At 32.8% G+C, this 16,830-nt stretch overlaps 1 protein-coding gene across 1 annotated transcript; it reads left to right on the top strand.

Moving 5' to 3' along the window:
- Nucleotides 1–324: 324 nt before the first annotated feature.
- CETN3 (centrin 3) lies at nucleotides 325–16,256 on the top strand. The gene is made up of 5 exons (XM_002744772.5): nucleotides 325–437; nucleotides 2,270–2,405; nucleotides 4,236–4,350; nucleotides 10,170–10,361; nucleotides 15,850–16,256. The coding sequence occupies exons 1-5, from the start codon at nucleotides 421–423 to the stop codon at nucleotides 15,891–15,893; spliced, it is 504 nt and encodes a 167-aa protein (XP_002744818.1). The 5' UTR covers nucleotides 325–420; the 3' UTR covers nucleotides 15,894–16,256.
- The last annotated feature ends 574 nt before the right edge of the window (nucleotides 16,257–16,830 follow it).

A 16,830-nucleotide genomic window follows, 5' to 3' on the forward strand; every position in this document is an offset into this window, starting at 1 on the left:
GTTTCCGAACGTCGGCCCCACAGACCTCAGGGCTTCAAGCAAGACACGACTAGCACCCACCCACCGCGGGCACATCCAGCAGGGATCAGAGGCCGGACCCGCAAAGGATTCGGGGAAAAAGGCATCGAGCCAATCCGAAGGGCGAGAGCAGCCCGAGAAATGGGTGGGTGAAGGACAGAAACATTTTTCTCTGATTGACGTAAAACGTACCCAATGAAAACAGAGAATTGTGAAGCTTCCGCCCGAATAGGCAGAACCGTGGAGATTTTTCAACCAATCCAGCTCAAAAGTGTCTATGTTGTGGGAGGTCCCTTAGGCCGCTAAGGTCGTTCGTGTCTGTTGAACGGCTGTGAAAGTCTTGCTGTCTTGGGTAGGGGGTTAAAATCGTTCTTGAGAGGAACGTCTCTGTCCGAAGAGATAATGAGTTTAGCTCTGAGGTCGGTAATAAGGAGGCGGCAGTGTTCTCCACACCCCGGAGCGGGACGCAGGGAGGGTGTGGAAGGGAGGCCGTTTGGGGCCGAGGCGAAGTAGGGGATGCAGTTTCGGGACGCGGGAAAGGAGCCTAGGGTAGCTTACCCGGACCAGTCACCCTCTGGGCCCTGGTGCCTTGCAGGGATCGAGTCCAGTGCGTTTCTACTGAGGAAGTTATTTCTGTCAGCGCGTAGGGCTTTGGACTGCCAAAAAGATGGGCTTAGTTGCGAGCGCGGAGGGAATGAAATATCGCGAGGCTTTTACTCGTTTCTGTGAGATACCAGGCCGCGGAACATCCCTTCATTCAATTCGTGTAGCTGGCCAGGGCCCCGCCTCGGCTGCTTCGCTGCTAATGCAAATCACCCACCTATAAATTTTGGCAATAACACAAAACTCCTTCTTCCTCATTTCTCAGGGCGTTGCCTTATGGTGTAGTTGGAGACCCATTTTAGTGAATTTAATTGGCAAACTGTCACTTGGATTTCCTCAGCTTCTTGCATTTCTTTGCCTTTCAGTTCTAACCTCTAACCCTCTGTATGTTGCCCTCTCACCCTTTGTAGAAGTTGTACCGTAAAACTATATACTTAGGACAATAAAAATGTTCCATGTTCTGCTAAGGGATAATCGTACCCTTGAATGGGGTCAGGGGGTGGGTCGGTTCTGGACTTGGCCTCTAGAAGTCTCAGGAAGGAAAAGACTGACCCCAGGAATACCCAAATTTGTGTCAAGTCAGGTTTCATGAAAGGAAGCTTCATCAGCTTTGTCATACTGCACCTACTGGTCACTTCCTGGCCTTTTTTTTTTTTTTTTTCCTAGCTTTCAGAGACCAAAATGACTTTCAAATGCAGCTAGATACGTGTTTTAAATAGAGTCAACTGGTTTTTACATGATAATGTGTTATCGAATTATAGGTTTCAAACTTGTTCTTATACCAGTGTTGCATCCCCCTGTGAAAATTTGGAGCATGTTTAGATGGGCAACTCTTAAAGGAAAATATTTCTGGCTTTAAAAAAATTACTTTTTTTCTTTAAGGCTTTCCAGAGTTTGTTTATGAGAAGTTTAACCTCCAGTTTACATGTTAAGTGAGACAAGACTCTTCACATTTTTATATAGAATGAAGCACAAATATTGTATTTTTTTGGCATCTAATATTTGTCATGTTTAGACTCATTAATATTTTGAATGATTTGTTAATATTGATGGAGGAAATGACAAATTGCCAAACTGTTAGAAAGGTGTAATCTAAAAACATTTTTAACCAACAATGCTAAAATACTAAGTTAATTCGGTTGTATGTTTTTGTAGTACTTTTACGAACTTAATTATAAGAGCTATCAAAAGTAAACCGACATATAGTGACTGTCAACTATGAATTTTGGTTTCGTTTGGAGTTATTTTTCTTTAACAGTCTTAGAATAATGTGAGTATTTTGTTTTTTGGTTAGAGTTGGTTGGAGTTTCAGATATAAAAGCAATGTTACTTATTCACAGTTCTTGTTTTTTCCACAGTAACATTAGTGGGAATAAATAAAAAGCTGGGAAAAGGAAAAGTATGGTCCTCATTTATTTTACTAATCTTTAACAATCTTTAGTTTTGGGAAGTTCAGATTTATAGCAATTTAGATTATGGAGTAAACAGGGCATTGACTCATAAAGGGAAAGTTTCCCTATCTTTCTCCAAAGTACTTTCTTTTTTAAAATTTAGAAAATAATTATTGGCTAATTTCTGTTAGCAAAGAGAATTAAAGTAGACTTTAATTCTCCTTTAATTTAAGGATTTTTTTCTTTCCATTTCATAGAAGCGAGCTTGTAGTAGATAAAACAAAGAGGAAAAAAAGACGAGAATTGTCTGAGGAACAGAAACAAGAAATTAAAGATGCTTTTGAACTATTTGATACAGACAAAGATGAAGCAATAGATTACCATGAATTAAAGGTAATGGTATACTTTAAAATATTTGTTTTTATGTTAAAATGATTTGCATTTTGACAGTTGCTTTACATTGCATTTCTAAATAATTATTTTGACTAAACTGGTTTGGAACTATGAAGGCATTTTAAGCATTCCTAGTTAGTTGCTATAATAAAACTGAACAGAACCCCTAACAGTTTTTAGAAAGTCTTTTTCACATGATAAAATGAATAGTATTTTAAATGTAAAAATATATTCCTAGGGAAGGTGCTTATTTTTCACTGACATAATTAAAGGATTTCAAACTGGAATTTAAACTATTCTTACCATATTCTTTTCACTGTTTTGTTTTTGTTTTTGTTTTGTTTCTTGGTGACTCACTGTATTCAGATTGAGGGAGTGTTGTCTCTTAATCTTAAAAATTGGATTTGTTAGTAACATAGTCTCAATCCACTTTCTCTGGTGCAAATTTAAGTGCTGTTTGATGTTGACACATGCTGATGGGTAAAATGTCAACTTTAATACCTAAAATGTCAAGATGTGGGGAGAGATTTGTAAATTATATTTGTCGAGGTATAGGGAGAGATTTGGGTTTAGGGTAGAATGGGACTTTTAGCACAGTGGGAAAGATAGCATTTTCAGATTTTTAATAGCCTTAATGGATAGGTGAATATAAGTATGTGTTTTAATTTTTCTAATTTTGCAAGGGATTTTTAAGCATAAGAATTCCAAGTAGGGGGTAGGAACTATGCAGTGACAGGATAGAATATCTAAAAGCAGTTAATAGGCCTATGAGTCTAGCTTTCTAAATCTTGTGGTCCTCCTCAGTTCTCTTTTCACACTGTTTTTTTTTTGAGGGGGGGTTACCCAGATTTGATCAATTCTTCCTTTATAGTGTAGTAATGTCTGTTCCATTTGTAACCATTGACTCTCTTGGTTTGGGACCTTATTTTATACCTGGAGCTTCCTAAATGATTTCTCTACCTCTAGTTCACCTTGTATACTACCATTGAATTTAGATAGTTTAAAAATTCTTTCACCATTGCTCATAAATTGTTCATTGCTCATAAATCTTTACTATTAATGACTTTTCATTACACACTACTTAAAGTTCAGATTTCTTTGCTTTCTATTGAATGTTCTCTACACTTTTGCCACCAACTCCTTTTTTTCATTAGCTAATTGCTTTCTTCCACCTGAACTCTTCTAATTCAGGTAATGTAAACTGCTCTGTTCACTGTCCTTCAAACCTTCATTTCAGTATCCCTTTTAATACCAGTCATCCTTCCCAAATGCCCTAGTGCTCCTCTTCATCTATCATTCAAGGAACAACTTGAATCTTTCCAAATAAGACTTCTGTAATCAGTAATATGTCTCCTTCCTTGTTACTAGCAACAAAATCTCTCTTTTTCCCCTCTAAACTCAGGGTCCTTAGCCCTAACATTTACATGATAACTAATCATGGAGAGACTGGTGATAATTCTTATTTTAATATTTTATCTCTTCTGTCATATAACTGTTTAATATTTATGCCATGCCTTCTCATTTTGGTTGTTAATCCCTTGAGAACAAATAACAATCAAATTATCTGTGCAGTATGTTAGTGCATTTTATATAGTAAAATTTGTAAACACTTGTTACTTTGTCATATAAAAATGCAATTTATAAATGAAAAAACAATTTCAATACTGAAGAACAATTACACTGTTACTTTGCTATTTTAGAGAGATAAAAGATACAAAAGAGTTATATTTTACTGATTTGGTGTTATCTCTTAAGATGTAAAAACTTAAGAATTAGAAATTTTTTAGTAAAGAATGCTTCATAATTTGCTTTTCCCTTTTAATCCAAAAGGTGGCAATGAGAGCCTTGGGGTTTGATGTAAAAAAAGCTGATGTACTGAAGATTCTTAAAGATTATGACAGAGAAGCCACAGGGAAAATCACCTTTGAAGATTTTAATGAAGTTGGTGTGTATTTTAATAGTCTTTGTAATCAGCAGCTGTTAGGAAATTGTCTGATTAATATCAGTTTTTTTATTTTAAATTCTCTAGGTTATGGAATTTTCTTATAGAACACTGGTGTATAATGTGACTCTTACTCAGTTTTGTTTGTTTGTTTTTAACTTTTATTTTCAGAGAAATATTTATGGCTTTGCTCTGAGATTCGTAGTTTTGTTTTGTTCTGAATATTCTAACCAGGGAACTATTGTGTAGCTGTTTATGGAAAGATGCTTTTCCAAGTTATGTGTATTTATATTATGTGATAAAACTCGAAGGGTGATCAAAAAATTATTTTTATTTAGTAAAACAGAAAATTTGATATCCTGCTATTTGGAAGATGTTTCCCAAGATCTTTCTGGTATGTGATTTTTGTTGGCTAAGTGGGACAAGGGGGAACTGGTAGTTGGTATCTTTAGCTGTAGATGAAATTCATGACTTCAGGTTGACAAAGTTGATAAGAGGCTACATCCTCTGGATAACCTTTATCTCAGTGGAAAAAGCTATCTATTTAGAGTTAGGATTGGGGAAAGGGTTGTAGTAAAGGAGGCAGTGGGCATACCGGAAGCAGGAGAAAACATCCTAGAACCACCAACTGAAGATAATGCGTCATAGGCTTAATATGGTTAAATTTTTATATAGTTGATTTTAGTAAATTATTTTTAGCATATATAGACTAGGTTTTTTTCAAAATAGAAGATTCTGGAAGGCAAGGACTTTGCTATTATGACCTAAATACATATAGCCCAGAATATTATCTACAAAATGTATAAATATTCAGTTTTATTTCTATTATTTTTTTTCTCAACCAGTGGGTCGTGATATAAGCACATCATATAAATATTTTAAGATATTTAAAAAATTTGGAAACTGTTACGTACACAAACTACTTATTTTAAATATTCATCAAGAAGCAATATGGGAAGCAAAAAGAAATGGCATTTAGTAGACACAGAGAAAGTTTATATTCATGTCATTAGTCAGGTTTTTTTTAAATCCAAAAGCTCACGTCAAGAGCAGTTGAGATGGAGAAGAAATGATAAACCTAATAGAAAAAGAAAAAACCACAACATAGAAGATACTCAACTTCGGAATTAATATATGACTGTTTAGAAAAGCTACTTGTCCATGTAGGGAGCATTTTCTTTTTATCCTCTAATTTATAGAATTACTTATTTGAGGAGAGGGAGAGAGCCACCTTTTGTTCTCTCAGAACGGACACTCTCCTGAGGTTTATGATCACAGTATTCCTAGTTTTTACCTTAGATTGTTTATTTGTAGAAACAAGGTATACAGTGGAAATGACTATTAGGGAGGAGCTATAATTCAGGTATGTTTAGTACAGTATAGTGGTTTAGCACTTGGAACCAGATTCCCTAGGTTCATACCTTGGTTTTGCCACTTTATAGCTCTGGAACTTGGTCATTTTAATACTCTGTGCTTCATTTTCAACTATAAAGCAGGGATCATTGTACTCTCTCATAAAATTCTTGTGAGGATTAAATAAGTTAATGTTATGTAAAGTACTTAGAAAAGGCCTAGCATGTTGTAAGTGCTACTAAACATTTGCTATTATTATTTTAAAAAAATTGTCTTTGTTTCAGGGGCTTGAAATAATCACATATGTATCACTGGGACATAAAATATACTCTTTGTATATTTTTTATTGATCTTTTTCATAAAGTCTATTTTAAGCACTATATCATCATTAATAATTTTACAAAATATTTTATCTTAAATGAATACAGTTTAAAAGTTGTGATTTTTATTGGCATTTGGGACCAGAATCCCATGCCACCTTCACTTTTTCCTGACACCTATCTGTTCTATGTTATTAACAAAGCAGAAATGCTGGATTCCTTGTAGAATAAATAGGTGGGGCAAAACTTCAGCTTTGACACTCAAAGATTAACCTTTTGTCAACACTTATCTTAGCAATTTTAAGGCTACCTATGGAGAAGTACCAGGTGTCAAATAAAAGTTTATTACTGTTTGGGAATCAGTCAGTCAAGAACTATGTATTCCCACTTTTGTTTGTTATTTTTAATTAATGACTGACCACAGATTAATATGTTTTATACTTTGGGACAAATGATTCTAATTCAGAACATTTGAGTCCTAGTTTTATGAACTACCTAAGGATACTGTTCCAAAATATATCTGGATGAATTTGGCACTTAACTACTATAGATTCTTCCTACTGAAAAAAAGCGTTAAAATATATTTAATTTTAGTTTAGAGTCAAGACAACCTGAGACTAGTGAGTAACAGATGCTTTAGGAATGACTTTCTTTAAGACCAACGTAAGTCAAACGTTTGTATGCTCTTTTTGACATGTACTACTTATTACTGCCGTTTCAGATAATAATACTGTATTATTGTCTTCATTTTGCTTATTTAACACTGAATTTTTTGTTAGGTACTGTACTGGGATTGGGAAGAAGACTTAATTAAGAGTTACTAAGATGTTCTTTCAGGGAGCTTACAATGTAAACATAGGTGGCAACAGGCTATAGTACTATGTGGTGAATTGTAATTTTATCTAGGACAGAAGTCAGCAACTGTAGCCTTTGGACCAAATTCAGCTGCTGCTTATACACCACCACACCCATTCTTTTATGCAGCTTTTGTGCTACTATGGCAGATTGGGTAGTTAGAAACTTTATGGTCCTCTGCAAAGCCTAAAATATTTACTGTCTGGCCTTTGGAAAGATTTGTTAATCCCTGATCTAGAGGAATTGAAGACCTTGCAGAGGAGATTTTAAATTTAGGCCTTTGGAAATGTGAGTAGGATTTCATTCCAAGATTGCCAGGAGAAGTAGAGAAAAAGCACTCTAGGCTTAGAAAGCAGCAACAACAAAGAATGGTACTAGAAGGATAGCATGTTTGGGAAACTAGGTAGTCTCTGGGCTAGATGATAGGGAAATTACTGGAAAGGTAGGATTGGACCAGATTGGTAAAGTCTTGTAAAACGTAAAGATTTTGAATTTTAGTCAGCGGAGGATCATTGACAATTTTTAAGGAAGGGGACATGATATGATTGAGAAAGAATACTGATGAGAGTATTATTGACGATGAGTTGGAAGGAAGAGAGACTGCAGATAGAAAATGCTATTTTTTATGCTGAGGATGGTGAGGATGAAAATAAAAGGAATACATTTAAGAATAAGAAAGAGTCTGGGCTTGGTGGCTCATGCCTATAATCACAGCACTTTAGGAGGTCAGGGTGGGAGGATTGCTTGCTCATAAGAGTTTGAAACCAGCCAGGGCAACAAAGTGAGATCCTGTTTCTACAAAAAAAATTTTAAAAATTAGCCACACATGATGGCACATGCCTATAATCCAAGCTGCTTTGGAGGCTGAGGTGGGAAGATTGCTTTAGCCCAGGAGTTGAGGTTGCAGTAAGCTTGGATCACGCCATTACCCTTCAACCTGGGCAATAGAGTGAGACCTTGTTTCAAAAAAATAAATGAAAATTTAAAAATGATAGTCCCAGTACTATAGGACCTAATCACTGTTTAAATTTATGGGACTGAAAATGATTTATACTTTTCAAATCTGGAATCTAGCTGTAAATGATGCTGTTATTTTTTGGTGGCATTAGGGGTCGGGGAGGCAGCTACGGCTACCATGGTGGTAGTGGAATGAGTTTGGAGTCCAACATGTCTAACTGGTATGTTTGGATAGAAATTTCCAAAAGGCAGTGAAAAATACAGTTTTAAAGCCATATTTCTAGTATTACTTATAATGATTTTTAATTTACTTTTAATGTGATGTTTTTAGATTTGCTGTATTCTTAAGTGATTTTTATATTTATACATGAAAGGTCTAAGAAAGTATTTTGATGAAGTACATTTCTGATAGTATGTGTAATTTGAAAATACAGTTGAAAATCATTTGAAAATACAGTTACATGGGCAGAAATGTAGAGTTTTGTGAAATAAATGAAACCCACCTTAACTGCCTCTATGTCAGTTTACTAATAATTTTCATTGAAAATAAATATATTTCTTAAATTCTACTTTGTGGAACAAGAATAGAACATGAAGGCATGGAGGAGAATCATCATAAAGTTATATATTAGGTAATGTTTTGCTATCCAAAAAGATGAGCATTTATAATTCCCAAGAAAAGCCGCATTTTAAGAAAGAGTATTGATAAAAGAATATATAGACACATAGCTCTGAAATAACTAACACAATTAAAGTACCAGTGGGATAAGAATTTATACATCTTGGAGCCCCATCTGTTCCCCAGTCACCCTGTTGCTTCTTTAAGTACATTAATACTTTCAGCAAGCTGCTTTTTTGGTTCACCTGTCATGTAAATTATTTAATTGCTGAAGAAAATTTCTTAACACTTTTTTTCCTTGTCCTGCTTTTTTGTTGGGACTAAATTCAAAATAAGTTGAGTATGTGCCATAGAGTTAAGTGTGGTATTTTATTTTGGTGTTATGGCTGTAGATACGCCAGCTCCTTTTTGACTGAATATTTATGAGCTTTGATGATTTGCATACTTACAGTAATATACTTCAATTAGTTACTTGGAAGCCTTTTTGGATAAAATTAATGGATAAAAGGAAACTATTGAAAATATGTGTAGATGATACAATAGACATTTGAATAGATGATTATTGAACCAAATATGGATGAAACAGCAGCAAAACAATAAGTTGTTGGAGACTTTGATTGTATTTTTTTCTTTCTGGGTTCCTTAAACATTCCAGTATTTTCCATCTATAAGCAGTTGCTTTTTTTTTTTTTTTAATGATTCTGTAACCTTCAACAGGACTGAGTTATTTTTAATAACGTAGGAAAGGCCATAAATACCTTTTCTTGTAGTGGCAGACAGTGTATATAATTACTTCAGAGATATTTATTTGAATATTGTTAGAATTTTATCTGGTAACTTTACAATTTTTATGCCACAGAATTTTTATTTTAATTTTTATTGCAGCTATTGATTAAAGACTGGTAAAATTGAAAGTACTTAAGCTTATTACTGTGTTATCACATATGATTATATTTAGTATATTAAAAACCACTATTACTACTGAGGTTTGAAATTACATTTATTTTTAGTTAGTTGTCTGAAAGTTATTTATACAAACAAAATGGGTTAGCTTTAAGGAAACCTTTTTTCCAGAAGTGATTTTGAGGTGAGCTTTCCTGCTATAATCAGATTTGATCCTATTTACCACTTTCCACATTTTGAAAAACCAAGAGGTTCTTCTAATCATGAAGGTATTAGTGTAATTTTCATCTGCTGTCTTGAGATTGTGCCTGTGTCTGTGACGGCAGTACGTTTTGTCTTTTGCAGTTTTTCTTGTTTTGAAGTTGGATTGAATTTGAGGAACAATCAGTGTTAGCATGACGTTTATCCAGCAAGCAGGTTTTATTTAGTTAGCTCCAATTATTTTGTTGGTATGTCTCTCTGCAAGTAGTGACACACTCTGTGTGTGCTTGATGTCAGTTGAGCCTAGTACAATTCTTTATAGTAGTAGATCTTAAATAAATATGGTATAAATGTAGTCCTTTTTATTTCGCCTCTCTGTGATACAGTTTTGCTTACTTTTTTAATAAGACAAGTTGCTCATAATAAAAAGGTTAAAATTTAAAATATGGATTTGGTTTTTCTAATTTCAGGTTTATCTCAGGGTTTTGACATTTTATTGTCAGACTAAATGTTGAAAGTCACAGCTTTAATTCTCATCTAATATTTAGTTGATTTCACAAATGAATGCTTTTGTGATTATGCAGGTTTATTAAAAAAATTTTTTTAAACTGTAGTGACAGACTGGATATTGGAAAGAGATCCCCATGAAGAAATACTCAAGGCATTTAAACTATTTGATGATGATGATTCAGGTAAAATAAGCTTGAGGAATTTGCGACGCGTTGCTAGAGAATTGGGTGAAAACATGAGTGATGAAGAACTTCGAGCTATGATAGAAGAATTTGACAAAGATGGTGATGGAGAAAGTAAGTTTTAAGTAAAATCTATTTTCCAAGTATTCCTGTTGCTACATATGTAATACATTTTTCTGAAACCAAACGACTTGTAAGACTTTTTGTAAACTTACCCCTTCTTGTAATAGGCCTTCTGTCTAAATAATTCACATATGCAATTTAGAATGAAGCAGATCTGTAACACCAATTACACTTCAAGAAGGTACTGCGCCTTTCTCTGAAGATGAAACATCATCAAGATTTCAGCCTTTCAATAAAATTTCAGTCTTTAATGGCTCCTCCCTCAACTTGCATGTACTTCTAAACTAATATTAAGTTCTAAGTTCTATTGATTTTATCCTTCAGATATTTTGAATCTGTTTTTATCTTTGTCCACTCTGGCTGTCCTAGTTCAGGCCCTAATATCTAATTAGGAATGTTATAACGGCCTCATTTATTCTTACCTTGGTTGCCTACTGCCTGCAGTGTCCTGTGTGTTGACTGGTGCTACGCAATGAAAAAGGCAGATGTGGTTTCTGCTTTCACTTTGAAGTCTCTTACAGTGTCCTAATTGCCCTTTAGGCATATAAAAGTCTCTACTCTCTTCTTCAGTTTCTTGATCTCATTCTTTTCCTAAACTATTTGATAATGCCATTTCCGTGTTTAAACAGTTGGAACAATTCTTCACTGCCTACAGAGTAAAGCTCAAAGCCTTCTATGATCTGTCCCACTCTAAGTAATTAATTTTATTTCCTAGTGTATTCTTCCACTTTTCTTCTTTAACCCTGACCTCCTGTAGGTATACATTTTGTCAAAATACTCTCCTGAAAACACATTTTTCTGCTGTTCATTTCATCATGCTGTTTCTTAATCCTAGAATGCTCTAATTGTTAATTTCTGCCTACTAAAATGTGATTCATTCTCTCAGGTACATATTAAATACCATCTTTTTCTCAAAGGCTTCCCATAATGCTCTCTGTATGAATCATGAGACTTCCATTGAGGGCCTATAGTATTTAGAGAAACAACTTGTTTTGATACTTTCATTCATCTAATGTGGATTCTTTTGGCTGGAAACTAAGTTTTGTTGAGATAAAAACCGCTTTATTTATATGTTAAACTGGTAAAGATTAGACCTTGCTGCCTTTTTTGTGGATTTTAGTATTCTTCTGTCTTTGTGAATTTTTCATGCTTTTCAATATCTAAGAGCAATGAAATTTAAAAAAATATTGGGTATATAGAATAATAAACCTGGTAAATGTGGAGTTAAAGGTAAATAAGATGTATTACAAGATAGACATAAAGCTGTGATAATGATACAGAAAGAGTCACCTGCCCTCCCCTGCCAACATATATAAAATGAAACATAGCATATCGTTTGGAAAAACTCAAAGGAACATTTTGAAAAGCCAGAATGGATCATCTTTTAAATAATGAAGATGGTTGTTAACATTTATTTAGCAGTTACTATATTGAATCTTTTCTTGGCATGTTACATTGTGAATTGTCACTTAATTTCCATAATAACTTTTGTAAAGTAGATATACTATACCTATATATGCATATAATAGATGCACATAGATTAGGAAACTAAAGCTTTGACAGATTAATAACTGCCCCACGTTATCACAAAGCTAGCACTACATGGCAGAGCCGGAACTCAAAATCAAATCTCCGTTATGACAAAGAATGTGCTTTTAAATATAATATTATATTGCCTCTTGGGCTATAAAGTAAAATATTAACTACTATGTTTATGGAGTTTTAAACATTACATGCTATTATAGGAAGCAGTGTATTAGCAACATACTCAGTTGGAACTTCCAATTCCAAGATTTGCTTTTCCCCTTCAAAGCCAGATGGTCTCTAAGGTACTTAATCTGCTTAGTTCTCTAAAATTCTTACTGTTAGCAACTTATGATAAGATTTACTCTATGAAATGGTTGATTTATGAAAAATTTTGTTAAAGAAGGCAATATAAAAGGAAACAAAGTGTCATATTTTTTTGATTCAATAAATGTTTTGCCAAATGCTTATTTTGAGCTAGGTATTGTGGTAGATTTATTAGATATAGGAACTGGATATAAGAGATTGTTAATAGAGAAGGTTATAAAACCAAATGTACAAAGGTTTAGAAGATTGTCTTGTAACTGTCTACAGGCCTCTCTGGTAGTAGAGTAGCTAATTTAATTTCCTTAGCCATTTTCTGCTTTTTACTTTTTCGAGTTTAAATACTGTGTTTTTAGGTATGAATCATGGAATTCAGTTGTCCCTTGATAAGCACAGGAGATTGGTTCCAAGTTGTCTAAGATGCCAAAAATCTATGGTGCTCAAGTCCCTTATATAAAATGGCATAGTATTTGCATATAACTTGCACATATCCTCCTGTATACCTTAAATCATCTCTAGATTACTTATAATACCTAATATAATGTAAATACTATGTAAGTAGTTGTTATGCTTTGTTGTTTTATTTGTATTTTTTTTGGTATGGTTTCCCTTAATTTTCACCTGCAGTTGGTTGTATCTGCAGATGTGAGGAACCTTTGGTTACAGAAGGCTGACTAAAGTTTAAAATACTTTTGAAATGCTTTATAAAGTTTTTTATTTATAAACAATATAAAAATTAAGTGTTTTGTGATTCTCACAACTTCTATATGATATTCAAACTTCTATATGAAGCTTAAAATTTAAAATTTGAGTATTGAAATTTTACAGATCAAGAAAAAGTTCTAGATCTTTAAATAACAAGTACTTCTTGAATTTTGAATATTTTGACATGGTTGTGTTATACTGTTAAAATGATCTGTAATCAAATCATGCTAAGGCTGCTTTATGTTCTTCCTCTTAATATAGTTCTAAAGAACATACTCTTGCTTCCTGTTTGATCTATATGACTCAGTCTGAATTGGGGGTTCTTCAGTGAAGGTGCACACTGGCTAAATTTATTAATAATTTTATATATTTGAACTTTATTTATTGGAAACAGAGAGGGATCATAGCTTTCATAAGATACTCAGATACTGGAAAGGTTAAAGATCACTACTTCAATTTGTAAGATTCTTGAAAGTAGTTTGAGAGTATTATAGATTTTGTAATACATTCTTACCATGTCTGTCATAGTGGTTTATGGATGTTAAATACTGATTGCATGGGTTCATAGTTCTCTGACAGCTTCTGGAGAGTGCATTTTTCCTAATTTGTAGCTTATTTCTATGAGGCATACACTATTCTCTTTCTGATGGCATTCTCCCCACCCCGGCTCTCTTTCTACCTCCTTTCTAAATTCTGTATTTTTATTTTAGAGCCCAAGTAATGATTTATCTTTACCTAAATTTTTCTCATTAGTGTAATTATTTTTACCATTGTGAAGGACTTTTTCAACACCAATCTGGTTTTTATTTTAATTATAAATAGTATTTTTTTTTAAATTTTTTATTGCATTTTAGGTTTTGGGGTACATGTGCAGAACATGCAAGACAGTTGCATAGGTACACACATGGCAGTGTGTTTTGCTTCCTTTCTTCCCTTCACCCACATTTGGCATTTCTCCCCAGGCTATCCTTCCCCAGCTCCCTGCCCCCCAACTGGCCCTCCCCTTTTATAAATAGTATTTTTTGTTATAAACATTTGTTCTGTTTCAGGTATAAAACCTGACTAACATAGTTATCAAAACTGGTTTTCTGTATGGTTTCTGGAACCAGTACAGTGTATATTCTTTTAATTCCTGATGACCATGTTTTATCTCCTCAACAATTTTTAATTGGTTAATTTTTTCTAACTATTCATTATGAATATTCTCAAACATAGAGAAAAATTGTCAGACTAGTACAGTGAACACCATTGTACCTTCTGCCTAAATTCAATAATTAGTATATTACCAGATTTGCTTTATTTATGGTGTGTATATTTTTTTCTCAATCATTTGAAAATAAATTTCATATATCAAGAACTTGATCCTTTAAGTCAGGCACCATGGCCCATGCCTATAATCCCAGTACTTTGGGAGGCTGAGGCAGATGGATTGCTTGAGTCCAGGAATTCAAGACCAGCCTTGGCAACATGGTGAAACCTCGTCTCTACCAAAAATACAAGAATTAGCTAGTCTCATAACATGGTCTCTAAATAAATAAATAGATTAAATTTTAATAATAAAACAAGAAAAAAACTCGATCCTTTAATGTTTTAGCATCTTTCATAACTATGATACCAATGTTGCACTTTGTAACTATAATACCAATGTTATACTTAAGAAAACGATGTGTCTTTTATAACTATGATATCAGTGTTATACTTAAGAAAATTACCAATAATTTTATAATATCATATAATATCTTTCTCATTTCAGTTTTAATATATTCCAGAATAGGAAACCTGATGGTCTGTTTTGATATACTATACAACACTTAGTATGGTGTTGTCATTCACTAGCCACTTAAAAATGTTTGATTTAATAGAGTATTTTCATATAATACCACCTAGGGTAAGTAAGAATTGAACAATTTGAAACATCATCTCATAGTTCAGTGTTTTCGGATAAAGGAAATGAGATGCAGAACTGTTCTGTGCAGAGCTATGACTAGATACCATATCTTATGTCTCAGTATAGTTTTCTTTTGCCATTATCAAAGTTATCATTCATGACTTGTGCCTTGCTTAGGTACGTATTAAGTCTTAGGGCTAAATACTGAATACTTAGCAGAAGTATCTTCCAAACATTTTTATTAATTGATATGTGTGCATATATTGGGTTTTCAAAATTATATTAAATAAGATTATCTGATTTCTTATTTCTAGGTTGCTGTCTTAAGCAATATGTTTTATAAATTGGAGATTCTTATTGTATTTATAATTTTGGCAAACTGAAAATTAGTGCTTATCGTGATTTTTTTTCTGCATTTACATCTGTATAGTTGCTGGATTGCATTGGTGATTAAAATTAAATCTGTAATCTTTTCAAATTGCCATTTTTATTGATACATTTTAGATATGGCGACATAATTTTAATTATTCATTAGCATAGGCTTTTAAGTATATAAAAGTTCAAAAAATAATAACTTAACTTTTTATAATTTTAATGTATTTTCATTCTTTAGAAATCTAATTTACATGCATGATATGTTCAAGCTTGTGAAGGAAGGATTTGCTAAATGAACTAGTAGAATAAAGATTATAAAGAGGATTGTTTAAAGAACTTTGAAATGTCAAGCATTTAAAATGTTTTAGCAAGTATGTACAAATATGACTGTGATTTTTTGGTAACATTATCTTTTTCCCAGTTAATATTATAGAATACTAATTTATAATGTTTGTCACATATATATTTTTGCATTTAAGAAGTTAAATTTAATAAACGTATTCCACTTCCTAACAAAGAAGTAAAAGCAAAAAGCCATGTCTTGATGTAATAATTTAGCATAATGTAAAATTTTTTTAATACTTAGCATAAAATAGTAGTCATAGACTCTGAAAAAATAAAATATTTGTATTTCTGACTGTTTCGTTTTCTTTCTTACCACAGTAAACCAGGAGGAGTTCATTGCTATTATGACTGGTGACATTTAAAGAATTACAAGGAAAAACACTAAGAATGTTGCAGTTACCATCTTATATTCTATTTTTGTGCCTGGAACCATGTGAAAAAAAAGAAACCAACTTAGTTCTTTTTCCAAAAGGACCAAAAATAAGTATCTTATGTATTTGTATTTTACTACTGTTCAGTTTCTTTGTATGAACAGTATTGTTAGTACTCAGATAGTTTAGCTTTGTATTTATGATAAAGCTTTTATATAAAGTTTTTAAAAATTGAATCATGTGATATGTGTTCTTTGAAGGTTTTTGAATTTAACATTAATAGTCACTTTTATTTTGGTGCACATGTTTTCCAGACTTTCATTAATAAAATGCTTATTTTATTAGTATTTTAAAGTTTGGTAAATTTGTTTTTATTCCTAGTGTCTGTTAACCCTCAAGAGTGTATTTTTAAAATCTTCCATTTAGACGTTTACTAGTTTCTGAAACAAAAATTCAAATACAAATAGCAATAGAGTGGCACATTTTTCAATTACCTAACATTTCATAAATTTTGACATTCTATGTTTTAATACAAGATGACTCAATATAAGCCTAATTTCTTTTTTAAGAGTCCTGTCTTTGAGTTCAGAGGGAATAAGTATTGTGCGGACAGACCCATTTATCCTTGTGCGATATGTCTCTTAACTTTTTTGGTATTAATGTAAGTTTGAAAGTTAATTTTTTTTCTGAATATTTCCTTCTTAAACTAATTAATGAATACAGTTTGAATTCTCTAATTTCTTGACTGATTTAAATTTTAGAATTTTGATTTGTTAAGATAATTATCACTCAAATTAAATGTCACAGTGATGAAAATAGAAAACTGTAAGCCACAGAAATAATTTAAGGCTATGTTTTACCTATATAAAGGAACATTGTATGATTTGCCAGGAAAGAGTAGAGACAGACTTTTTAAGTATTGGTGGGC

This window comes from Callithrix jacchus, chromosome 2 (assembly GCF_049354715.1).
Source record: "Callithrix jacchus isolate 240 chromosome 2, calJac240_pri, whole genome shotgun sequence".
Taxonomy (NCBI): domain Eukaryota; kingdom Metazoa; phylum Chordata; class Mammalia; order Primates; family Cebidae; genus Callithrix; species Callithrix jacchus.